The sequence below is a fragment of the Anopheles merus genome, chromosome 2L (assembly GCF_017562075.2).
Source record: "Anopheles merus strain MAF chromosome 2L, AmerM5.1, whole genome shotgun sequence".
Lineage (NCBI taxonomy): Eukaryota > Metazoa > Arthropoda > Insecta > Diptera > Culicidae > Anopheles > Anopheles merus.
In genome coordinates, this window is record NC_054083.1 from 27,298,581 (window position 1) to 27,310,539 (window position 11,959).

Consider the following 11,959-nt stretch of genomic DNA (forward strand, 5'->3'; position numbering starts at 1 on the left):
AATTTATTAGGTCAAGGTGAGGCATCATCGTCCGCGTCTGGAATGGCCCGCAATACTCCAATCCATCCATCGGTCGGTTCGAGGAACAGTTTGGTCTAGTGATAATGAAGATTAAAGTTAATTACTTCCACTCAGAATTTATTATTTATCATGCACCATCCCTTCACCTCGTGTGTACATAAACACCAGCACCGCGAGAAGGATATTTTGCTTTACTGTGCTGATCTAGCTGATCTATCGGCTTTAGTGGAGGGCTTCTTTTATCCTCCTTCGTATCATACAGTATGAACTATGCTGCAAGCAACGTAAACAACTATTTATTGCCCAGCATTACGGTATTATTATCAGGTAATGTTTACTTCACCACAACGGAACTATCCGGTGATGTGACCATTTCTCTGCATGAGAAGAAGTGACCCGAACGAATCGTAGTTCATTCTTGTCAAACACAGAATATTGCTGTTTTCTTCTTTTATTTTTCTCTCTCTCTCTCTCTCTCTCTCTCTCTCTCCTTGCTCACCAAAAAAACTCTTTTTCAACAAAGCAATTAAATTAGAGCGCTGTTGGCACAGTCCCTCAGGGCGATGTAATGTGCTTCAACCATGCAGAGGTTCAGCTCATCTTTTAGGCAAATCAAAGAGTGTGTCAAAGAGTGTTACACATGAAAGATTTACCAATTACACCCCACGTGTACGGTCTGCACGATACAGGGTTTCCCAAGTCAATTTCCAATGCCTACAACATTTTTCATTGCTTGCGAGATGTTTTCCAACAGCTGTCAAATGTTGCTTTGGCATCGCAATAATGTTTCAGTTCTTCCACATGATTTTCAACACGTCTCAAGCTGGATTGTGTTTGTGATGTGTTGCAAAATAATGTGTAAAAAATGAAATGTTATTATGATGCAAATACACCACTTGACAGCTGTTGAAAAACATCTTCGAGGCAGTGAACACAGGATATTCCAAGTCAGTTTCGAATGTAAACGTTGTTACTCATCGCGTGCAACATGTTCCACATCAATCTGAGGTTTCAATTCCTTCATTATATGTTTATTTTTTTCAGCATGATTTTCAACACGTCTCAAGCTGGATTGAGTCTGACAGTTCTTTGTGAAGTGATGAAAATCATGTGTAAAAAATCAAATATACCACTTGACAGCTGTTGAAAAACATCTTTTCTTCTTCTTCTTTGGCACCATAACCGCTGTCGGTCAAGGCCTGCTTGTACCCACTAGTGAAGTGGGCTTGGCTTTCAGTGACTTATTGTTACCATAGCAGGATAGTCAGTCCTACGTATGGGGGCACGGTCTATTCGGGACTTGAACCTATGACGGGCATGTTGTTACGTCGTACGAGTTGACGACTAAAACATCTTTTAGGCGGTGAAAAATTATTTGCACCTTCGAAAGTGACTTGGAAAACCCTGTAAATGGGCAGAAGGGTCAGATTTAAAAGGTTTCATTCTTGTGTTGAGTATTTTAATTAATGGTGGTGATACAGGGGTTTCCGAGTCAATTTATGCTGTCAATGTCAATAACATTTTTCAGTTCCTTCGCATGATTGTCAACACATCACAAGCTTGACTGCGTTCTTTGGGATATGTTGAAATTCATGTGGAAGAATTGAAATTGTGTTGTGATGCAAATGTAACACGTGACAACTGTTGAAAAACATCTTGCAAGTGGTGAATGATGCTCTGTACATTGGAGATTAGCTTGGAAACCCCTGTAATGGTCGCTCGCCTTATATTTACCCAGGAATTATGTTACGGTTGAGCGGTTAATAGATTTGAATTTCAGTTTTGGTCATTCAAAGACCTAAAATTTTATTTCTTTTAACAATTACAAATCGTTTACGGCGGAAAATAAGATTTTAATTTTAAGAAAATAAGATAAGACTACAAACTAAGCTTACCCTATTTCGCTCTAAAATGCCGCGTAAGTAATCAATTGCAGCAAAGAATGTTGAATAAATACAATTGAGTCTCCCTCACCCTCCTAACCGATATAATCGTTATCATCCTCATCGTCATGCTCGTCCTCGTCGTCGTGGTCGGTGTCCTTCTTCTTTCTGGTGTACGCACGCTTCGCCGTAACCGCCGGCAGTTGATCGGTTTCGCCGTGCAGGAGCGAATTGCGATACGTCACCAACGGTTGCCAGTCCTCTGAACGGCTCGACGGAATACCGGCCTTCAGGCGACGGTCGAGGAAAGCGAGACTGTAAGGGAGAGACAAACAAAACGATTAAGTAAACGTTATAGAGTACCCCGAGACCAACGCTAAATACATACATAAGCTTTTTGTCCTGTTTGATCAGTTTATTCGTCAGCTCGGTCAACACTTCCAGAAACGCGATACACGGCGGTGCGGCTGAAGGATCGTCCAGCTCCTCGTTCGTCGAGGTGACCGCGAAATGGATGCCCGCACGGTGAAACACAGTAATTGCTTCCCGGTTTTTCACCGCATCCAACCCGAACGACAGTGCGAACCGCTTGGCCAACTCTTTCAGGTCCTGGAATTCCTGCGACGTTCGGGACACCCGTCCGTCGGGAGACAGTTCCTGCAGCTCCTTGAACATCTTCACCAGACTCAGACACATGGTCATCGAGCAGTTAACTTTGTTGATTTCGCGCGTCTTGCCCAGCGTCGCCTTGATGATATCGCCGTACTCATCGTAGTGCTGCAATCAACGAACAATATGAGCAAAATATTAGATTTTTGGTTTGTTACGTTTTCTGCTTTCATCTTCGCCACTTACCCGCAGATAGTGCTTAAAGATGTCTGCCGCTGCCTTGATGGGAAGAATGTTGTACACGATCAGCTTGCAGTAGGCAGCGAGAAAGCTGCGCCGTTTGTGCAGCTCCTCGATGCGCGTCTCGTCGAGGCCCTCCTCCTGCTCCGTGGCAAAGACCGTCGTCTGCACGAACTCGTTCAGCAGCTGCTGCTGCTCCTCGTTCGGTGCGTACACCAGCGACTGTATGTTTTCGTCCGCGTGGCCCCGCAGCTGGTCCGAGAAGACCACCAGCAGATCGCAGATCGACATAAAGGCGGCCTCCTGTATCGCCGACTCCCGATCGTACTGCACGAGATGATTGCAGGCATTCAGGTACTTGTGCAAGTTGCGGCTCAGCTCATGCGCTTCCTGTGGCACCTGCGATCGGTCCATCGCCGTCTCGAGATGGTACAGCCCCCAGTTGATGGAGAAAAAGCACGCCTCGATGCAGTAAACGAGCGCTTCCTTGGGTATGCCCGTGTCGCCGGACTTCCCCGCCAGCCGCTCCTCAATGTCCTGGTACAGCGAATCGAACAGATTCCACGGGTTCAGATTGTGGGACGAGAACAGCGTCGAGACCTTCTTCAGCGAGATGTTCACATTGTACACCTCGTCCTCGTTCGGTATCTCATCGCCAGCGATCACGTTACGATAGTCGTCGATCGCTTCCTTGTACCGGTTGACGCACTCATCGATCACGTTCGAGCGCACCAGATCGCACCGGGCATAGATAGCGCTACCGTCGGTGCACAGGAATTCGAGCGTTTTGGCACACGTCTCCAGCACCTCCCGGTCGACGTGCGTCGACATGACGTGTGTCATTTTGTCCAGCAAAGCCTGCAGATTCGCCTCCTGCCGGGTGGTGGTAAACAGCTCAATGTCGAAGTACTGCGGAATGGCCAGCAGGTTGGTGAGCTTCTCCGCATCGGCGCTGTACTTGTGCAGCAGCAGTGGCAGCGTTTGGATAAAGTGTTCCGTCAAGCGCTGCTTATCGTCCTGCACCTGCTTGATTTCCTTCGCGCTCAGCGTCATCTTGCGACTGCTGCCTCGCCCAACCGGTGGTTCACCCGTGGCCGATTGGCGCACCGCACTGACCATGATTTCGATCAGCGTTGATTCCTGCTTGTTGTCCAGCATCTCCTCAAACTGGCCCGGCTCCTCGAGCAGCAGATCGGTGTAGCATTCCCAGTCCTTAATCATCGGATTGCTGTCGATGATGGAGTCGACCAGGTACGCACCGTGCTCGTGCAGCTCCGACTCGATGAAGAACTGCACCAAATCGCGCATGAGCGGTGTGTTGGGAAGGCGCTGCTTGCCTCGCTTTGTGTACACAGCCGGCGCGTTCGGATCCATCCGGAACAGACGTTCGTTCAGAAACTCGGCCGCCGCTTGGGCGACACCACGGTGCGATGAGTACACCAGCTCGTACACGATTTCACTGTCTTTATCCGCCAAAATGTCTTGATGGCTCCTGCAAGCAGCAAAAATAACACAAAAATAAATACAACTTCCTGCTACAACGTTACTCCGCAGAGTAGGTCGCTTACTTGAGAATGTTTATGACCAGCTTCACCGCGTGCACGGCCGCCTCGTACTCCTTGTCCAGCGTCATGGCCACGATACGATCCTTGAATTTGGACGTAAACAGCTCCAGCTTTCCCTTGAGCTCCTCGTTCTCGTACAGCGGGAGGAGCGCCTGCAGACACTTCAGCCGCACATCGCCCACCTTATCGTGCAGCGTCCAGCCGATGTACTTCAGGTACGAGTCGTCCAAAAAGTTGGACGAAAACTTCATCATCCAGATGCCAATCTCCGACATGCAGATGGCACGGATGTCGGGCAGCGTGTCGCGGTACCGATGCACAAACACCGACTTGAACATGTACGTCAGCATGTTCTTGATTTCGTCCATGTTTTCCTCCAGCTCGCTGCGGCGGGCCATCAGCGACTCCAGCCGATCAGCCGCCCGCTTGTCGCGCGGTTTCGTCCGCTCCGTCTCGTACTGGCGCGCGGCCATATCGAACTGTACCGAGACGAGCAGCGCCACATCGACCAGCGCCGTCATCAGCTTCATCGCGGCCAGGGTGGCCGTGTGGCGGAACGCTCGCACTTGCGAATCCGACAGCCCGGTCAGCAGCGAAATCACATTGTCCATCAGAAATTGGTCGTAGATGATCGAGTACTGGCACTGCTTCACCAGCGTCTGCACAAAGTCGCAGAAGTTCATCTTGAACTTTTTCCACTGCTGCCCCGACATCATCAGCGGGTACTCGTGGCTGTCCTCGTCGAACTCCTCCGTCATCTTGCGAATGATGCCCGAGTGCTCCATACCCTGCTGCATTTCGGGCGTAATTTTGCCCTTGCAGCCGCTCGCGTGCACGAAGAAGTTCATCAGCGCAATCAGGGCCGAATCTTTGTCCGCCTTGTACCGCTCGATCCAATCGTCCACGATCGTGGCAATCGGTGACTTCGAGTGGCGCAGGATGTAGTACAGGCTCGATTCGTCGGTCGTACTTTCTCGATCCGTCACGACGACACGCTCCTCGCGCTCCTCCCGCTCGCGGTACACACGGGGCGGCCGCTCGTGGTGCTCCTTCGGGACCGTTTCGCGCGGCTTGCGCGGTGCCTTGCGCTTTTTCTGCTGCTGCTCCTTGCCGAAAAAATCATCATCATCATCGTCCTCGATGATGGGTGCTTTCAGCGGTACACCTCCGCGAGCCCGCAGACGCGTCATCCTGCCGCGGGACGGTTCGCCCGACTCTTCCGCGTGTGCTCCGTCATCGTGTCCGCCCGAGGACCAGCTTTCGTTCAGCGGTTCACTGAAATCGAAATGAAAATGAGGTCAGAAACTCATTGGCGGTACAATTTGCGCAAACATTGCACGCCACGGACTTACTTTTGATACAGCTGCTCCGTTTCTTCGTACTCCACCGGAGGGTCATTCATGCGGATTCGTTTTCCACCGCGGCGATGCATTTTGAGGCCTGTTTTTCACCTTACTTTCGTTCCTCGAAGAAATTCACGCACGTAAAAGTACTTAGGCCACACTAATGTGGCCACAGTATGATGAAAATGTTGGAATTTTTCACTTTTTCACTCGATTCAGCGACTCCGATGTTGGCGTCCTAGATTTGTGGCATCAAAACATGTCATGGCTTGTTTTTCTTCGTTTCACAACTGTCATGGCGGACTGCCCGAATGCTGCCCATGCAGCAGAAGCAGGTTGCATTTCAAAATGACCAGTATGAGAACTCGTACGGAGGTTTGCTACAAAACGTGTGTTTCATTATATCACAATAATGAAGATTGATCATAATTTATAACAAAACCAAAAAGAATTGCTTTTATTCTAATTTCTTTCCAGCAAACATTCTTCCACCGCATCCGTATGGTGTTCGCTGTCATAAAATGTAAACAAACCTATCCATAACCTCCAAACGCGCTTCACTGTCAGTCGCGGCTGTTCGTCGAATCCGATCAGCCGGTGTTGTATAATATCAAATATCAGCCCAGTGAAACGACGGCCGAAAATAATGGTCTTCCGACTGTGTTTCACTTCGCGAGTGCTGTCCCGGCACCACCTCGTCCGCCAGCCCACCAACCCAGTGCGCTATGTTTCGGTGGGCCGCGCGGGACCCAGTTCGCTCGAGATCCGGCGCCAGTTCATAGACTACTTTACCGTGAAGCACAACCATCGGTTGATACGTTCCAGCTCGCTGATTCCGTTCAACGACAGCACGATAGCGTTCGTGAATGCCGGCATGAATCAGTTCAAAAGCGTGTTCCTCGGCACGGCCGAGCGGCCCTGCCAGCGGGCGGTCAATTCGCAGAAATGCGTCCGTGTCGGGGGCAAACATAACGACCTGTCCGTGGTGGGCACCGACAGCTACCACCATACATTCTTCGAGATGCTGGGCAACTGGTCGTTCGGGGACTATTTCAAGCGCCAGGCATGCGAAATGGCTTGGGACCTGCTCCGGAACGTGTATCGCATCGATATGGACCGCGTGTACGTGACTTACTTTGGGGGCGATGCAAAGCTGAACCTTCCGGCGGACGAAGAGTGTCGGCAAATTTGGCTGAGCTTAGGGTAAGTAGACTGATCGAGGCCATGGCGATTGATTGCCAATGTTAATTAATCGTTTTTGTGCTTCTTTTTTTAAGAGTTCCACCGGAACGTGTCCTTCCCTTCGGTGCGCGGGATAATTTCTGGGAGATGGGCAACTCCGGCCCCTGTGGGCCGTGCACGGAGATACATCTGGACCTGTCGGGCGACTATAGAAACACAAAGGCCAGGCATCACCTGGTAAACGCCGGTGTGCCAGATCTGACCGAGATTTGGAACATCGTGTTCATTCAGTACAACCGTTCGCTTGAGGATGGCACGATTCGCAACTTGCCTCAGCGTCACGTGGACACGGGCATGGGGTTGGAAAGGTTGGTTGCGCATCTGCAGCACAAGCAGAGCAACTACGACACTGATTTGTTTGAGCCAATCTTCCAACGTATACAGAAGGTATTGGAAAACATCAATTCGGAGTGAAAAACATAAAAAATGAGTGTAAAATTAAATTTTTCTTTTTTTTTTAGGCAACGAAAAAGGAACCATATCGCGGAAGCTTTCTCAGTACCGACAGCCACTACGAACTGGACACCGCCTACCGAATTATGGCCGATCATAGTCGCATGATTACGGCCTGCTTAGCCGATGGAATGTTTCCCTCACAAAAGTAAGAACAGGCTACCAGCACTTCCTTGGACCATTCTCACCAAAGTGTCTCCTCTTTCAGCCACAAACTGCGACGCATTATACGCAAATCACTTGCACTAGCTACGCGTACCTTTAACCACCCCCAGCTGCTACGCGAAACCGTCCCGTGCGTTGTGGAAATCTTAGGCACCGTGTACCCCGAGATGGGCCGCAACCTGCCGACCGTGCTGCAAATAATCGAACACGAGCAGCACCTGTACAGTGCGCTGCGCACGAAACGTTCCGCCGAAACGAACGCACTGTTGCAACAGTTCCCCCAGCTAGAGGAATCGGAAGCGCTGGAACATCCCGGGCTTGCCGGTGCCATTAAGGAGCTGGCACAAACGAAGCCAACCCAGCTGAACGGTGCGCACATACACAAACTGTACGATACGCACGGGCTGGACGAGGAGCTGCTGGTGAAGCTCGGGGAGATGATGCACTTTTCGCTCGACTTCCGAGACTACGAACGGTACGTGCGCGTGCTCAAGGACGGTCACAAGCACGAGCTGGCGACGAAGCTACAGACACGCCTTTCGGCGTACGAAAATCTCAGGGAATCGCTCGACAGCGCCACGCTAAAGCCGACCCGTGCCGAACGGAGGTATAATTATGCATTTAACGCGGACAAGGGCACGTACGAGGTGGCACCGTGCAGGGCGCGCGTTAGCCTTCTGCTGGAAGATGAAGCCCGCGACCAGTGGCACATCGTGACGGATCAGAGCAATTTTTACTGCGAATCGGGCGGTCAGCAGAGCGACACGGGGCGGCTAACGGTTGAAGGGAGTGGTTCCGCCGGTGGACAAACATTCGAAGTAACTGGTGTCACCGATCACAACGGCTTCGTGATGCACTCCATCAAGAGGCAACCGAACGTGGACCTTTCCGTTGGAGACACCGTGGTACTGCAGGTGGATGCAAACCGACGGACGCAGCTAACGCTCCATCACACGGCAACGCATCTGTTGAACGCAGTCGTACGCAAAGTGGTCGCCCTGCCAATGTGTCAACGGTCGAGTTCGGTTTCCGAGCGCCACTTCCGGCTGGAGCTTGCCATCAGTGGCGAAAAACTTACGCTCGAACAGATAGCAGCGATCGAAACGGAAATACGCACGTTAATCAACCGAAACGAACCGATCGGCGTGACAGTGTGCAATGCAGCCGATCTCGATCTCGCCACCGTCACCATCGTGCCGGGAGAAACGTATCCCGACCGAGGCCTGCGGGTCGTTTCGATCGGTGACGTATCGCGGGAGCTTTGCTGCGGAACGCACGCCACCCGCACGGGCGAGCTGCAGGACGTGGCCATCACCAATGTGACGCAGTCGAAAAATGGTTGCTTTACGTTTCACGCGGTCGCCGGGCCGGCGGCAAAGAAGGTACACTACCTCGGGGCACAAATCCAGAACGACGTTAGCCAGCTGCAGCAGGATGCGGAGCAGAATGAAAAGCAGGAGGACATTACGATCATCGAGACGCGCATGCAGCGGCTTAAAAATGTGCTGCTGACTGGGACGGACAACAACATCCATCTGCCGTACTGTGTCCGGCAGCGCTGTCTCGACGTAATCAATGCGTTGTACCAGAAGCTGAAGGATCGGTCGCGCGAATCGCTCCGCGAGTTGATTGACATTGAGATGCGTAATCTGATGGAGCAGAGACCCGCAAGCAGCGATCCGTTTATCGTGCATTTCCTCGAGTGTTCCATCATCCTGGAGGAGGTGCAGCTAAGCAAAGCAACCCGCTACTGCACGGATCGTCCGATTCTGGTTGTAAGCATTACGGACAATCAGGTGAAGGCGCGGGCAACGGTCCCACCGGCAATGGTTAGCGAACGGTGCAATGCGGAGCGATGGTTGGCGGTGGTGGCGCAACTGTTTAAAGCACAAACGGCCGCCCCGAAGGGACAGCGGGCGGCCGAGGTGTGCAACATGAAGGCACGCAAGGTGAAGATGATGGACTTCGAGGCCACGCTCGAGAGTGCGCTGCGTGCGGCAAAGACTTACGCAAAGGAACATTTCCATTAGTCCGGAACAGTGTGTGTGTGTGTGTGTGTGTGTGTGTGTGTGTGTGTGTGTATGTGGAATAAAGTTAAGCGATAATGTTTTGTTTTGTTTAAATGTGCCTTTTTTCTGCCGTTGAACGATCTTCGGAATGGAAATTAAGTGAACCGTGAGGCGCAAAATGGACTTTTTTCCGAATTGTATTTTTCGTCTAACCAACTAGAGCCTTACCGTTTTCGTGTTTGTGTTCCTTAGCTTAACATATATCTTTACGGCTTTACGCCTTACCGCTGGCAGCTTTCTCGCGCGCCTTCTTGCCCTCGGTCAGCGCCAGCCGCTCCTTCTCGGACAGGGGCGAAAGCAGCTTCGTCACCACGCCCGTACCGAGCGTAATGTGTCCGTCGCGCAGCGTAAACCGCTGCCCCTGTTCCAGCACCATCGGCCGCATCAGCCGCAGCTGCAGCTTGGCGTCCTCGCCCGGCATGATCATGTCCTTGCCGGGGATCTGCACCTGCGTCGCGCAATCCCACGTGCGCGAGAACATCTGCAGCTGGATGAAGCTGGTGAACGGCTTGTGGCGGCCGCCCTCGTCCTTGCTGAGAATGTACACCTGCGCCTCGAAGTTATCGTTCGCCTTCATCGTGCCCGGTTTGCACATCACCATGCCGCGCTTGATGTCGTCGCGCTTGATGCCGCGCACCAGCGCACCGAGCTGATCGCCGGCGTGTGCCTCCTCGAGGATTTTGTGGAACATCTCAATACCGGTGATGGTGGACTTAATGACCTGTGGGAGATGGTGCGATTTAGTACCAAACAGTTCGTCACTTGCATTTCACGCAAGTAGAAAAGTCTTACCTTATTGTAACCGACAAATTCACACTCCTGACCCTTCTTTAGCGTGCCGCGCTCCAGCCGGCCCGTCACGACCGTACCACGGCCGGGAATGCTGTGCACCGACTCGACCGGCAGCAGGAATGGTTTGTCCAGCTCGCGCACCGGCGTCGGCACGTACTTGTCCACCTCCTCGAGCAGCTTCATCACCGCGTTCGCACCAATCTCGGGCTCCCGGCCCTCCAGTGCGCACAGGGCCGAACCCTTGATCACCGGCACATTATCACCGTCGAAGCCCATCTCCGACATCAGCTCGCGGATCTCCATCTCCACCAGATCGACCATCTCCTGGTCGGCCGCGTCCACCTTGTTGATGAACACCACGATGTGATTGACGCCGATCTGTTTCGCCAGCAGCAAGTGTTCGCGCGTCTGCGGCATAGCGCCGTCCGTCGCGGCCACCACCAGGATCGCACCGTCCATCTGGGCCGTGCCGGTGATCATGTTCTTGATGTAATCCGCATGCCCCGGACAGTCCGTGTGGCCGTAGTGCCGGTTCTCCGTCTGGTACTCGATGTGAGCGACGTTGATCGTAATGCCGCGCGCCTTCTCCTCCGGCGCGTTGTCGATGTCGGTGTACTTTTTGCTCTCCGCCAGATCCTTGTCGGCCAGCACCTTCGTGATGGCTGCGGTCAGCGTCGTCTTGCCGTGATCGACGTGCCCGATCGTGCCGACATTGCAGTGCGGTTTGTCGCGCTTGAACACTTCCTTCTCGGCGTAGAATCGGACCGGCACGGTGCGGATGGCCGGCGATGCACGGCGCACCACGTTCAGCCCATTGCCGGCGCACAGAATCTGGGCGACCGTTTTGCGGGCGACTGCGGGGAAACAAAGCAAACAGAACGGGAGGGACGAGTTGATTACAAAATTAACCTCACTTTACGTACGGCAAAACATGCAAGACGGGGTTGCCGACTGCAGAACATCTGATTGAATGTTTGGAGTGCTTTTTTGGGAGAAAAACAACGAATACTTACTCGGGTTAAGGAGTGCTCGAAGAGCGAGATACGTCGACATTTTGTCCTACAAGGTACGGGAATTGTGAATCGTCCTAAATGCAGCACAAAAACCCCCGGACAAACACCCTAGCAAACCAGCACCGAAGGAAAATTTTCACTTTCTTGCGCAAGAACAACACCTCGCCGTTTGACGTTTCGCAGCCGGACACGTTCTGTCAAATCGGGTCGCACAGTGGGGTGTCTCTATGAGCGGTTTCGGATTTTAAAAAATTTAGTTATTTAGATTGAAATTACAAAACGTATTTTATGTGAATTTTTCAGACGCGATTCCCGCAAAAATGTGTTATTTTGTAATTATTATGCATTACGCAAGATTCTTTGACCAGTTTAGGGAATTCAGAAGGGCATTTGATCAGAAAATGGCGCTTTCCATGTGGTAGTAAAAAGTTTAACGTTATTTTATACGGACGTCACACAAAGCGTAAACTTTGGCGTAAACTGAATTTCAGCCAAACAACCCTATAATCTTTTGACAGGAAGTTTACGCTCTCCCATACAAATCAAGCGTAAACTTTTTGAGTT

General features: G+C 51.7%; 3 protein-coding genes across 3 annotated transcripts; 1 reads left to right on the forward strand and 2 right to left on the reverse strand.

Annotated features, from left to right (window-relative positions):
* Nucleotides 1-1,795: 1,795 nt before the first annotated feature.
* LOC121591492 (cohesin subunit SA-1) lies at nucleotides 1,796-5,935 on the reverse strand. Its single transcript, XM_041912065.1, has 5 exons — nucleotides 5,671-5,935; nucleotides 4,322-5,593; nucleotides 2,760-4,245; nucleotides 2,293-2,681; nucleotides 1,796-2,219 (listed from the first exon to the last, which is right to left on the reverse strand). The coding sequence occupies exons 1-5, from the start codon at nucleotides 5,748-5,750 to the stop codon at nucleotides 2,000-2,002; spliced, it is 3,447 nt and encodes a 1,148-aa protein (XP_041767999.1). The 5' UTR covers nucleotides 5,751-5,935; the 3' UTR covers nucleotides 1,796-1,999.
* Nucleotides 5,936-6,203: 268 nt separating this feature from the next.
* Nucleotides 6,204-9,619, forward strand: LOC121591493 (alanine--tRNA ligase, mitochondrial). The gene is made up of 4 exons (XM_041912066.1): nucleotides 6,204-6,864; nucleotides 6,939-7,290; nucleotides 7,365-7,504; nucleotides 7,565-9,619. The coding sequence occupies exons 1-4, from the start codon at nucleotides 6,308-6,310 to the stop codon at nucleotides 9,549-9,551; spliced, it is 3,036 nt and encodes a 1,011-aa protein (XP_041768000.1). The 5' UTR covers nucleotides 6,204-6,307; the 3' UTR covers nucleotides 9,552-9,619.
* Nucleotides 9,620-9,709: 90 nt separating this feature from the next.
* On the reverse strand, nucleotides 9,710-11,578 carry LOC121594331 (elongation factor Tu, mitochondrial). The gene is made up of 3 exons (XM_041917474.1): nucleotides 11,396-11,578; nucleotides 10,383-11,236; nucleotides 9,710-10,311 (listed from the first exon to the last, which is right to left on the reverse strand). The coding sequence occupies exons 1-3, from the start codon at nucleotides 11,433-11,435 to the stop codon at nucleotides 9,805-9,807; spliced, it is 1,401 nt and encodes a 466-aa protein (XP_041773408.1). The 5' UTR covers nucleotides 11,436-11,578; the 3' UTR covers nucleotides 9,710-9,804.
* Between the last annotated feature and the right edge of the window lie 381 nt (nucleotides 11,579-11,959).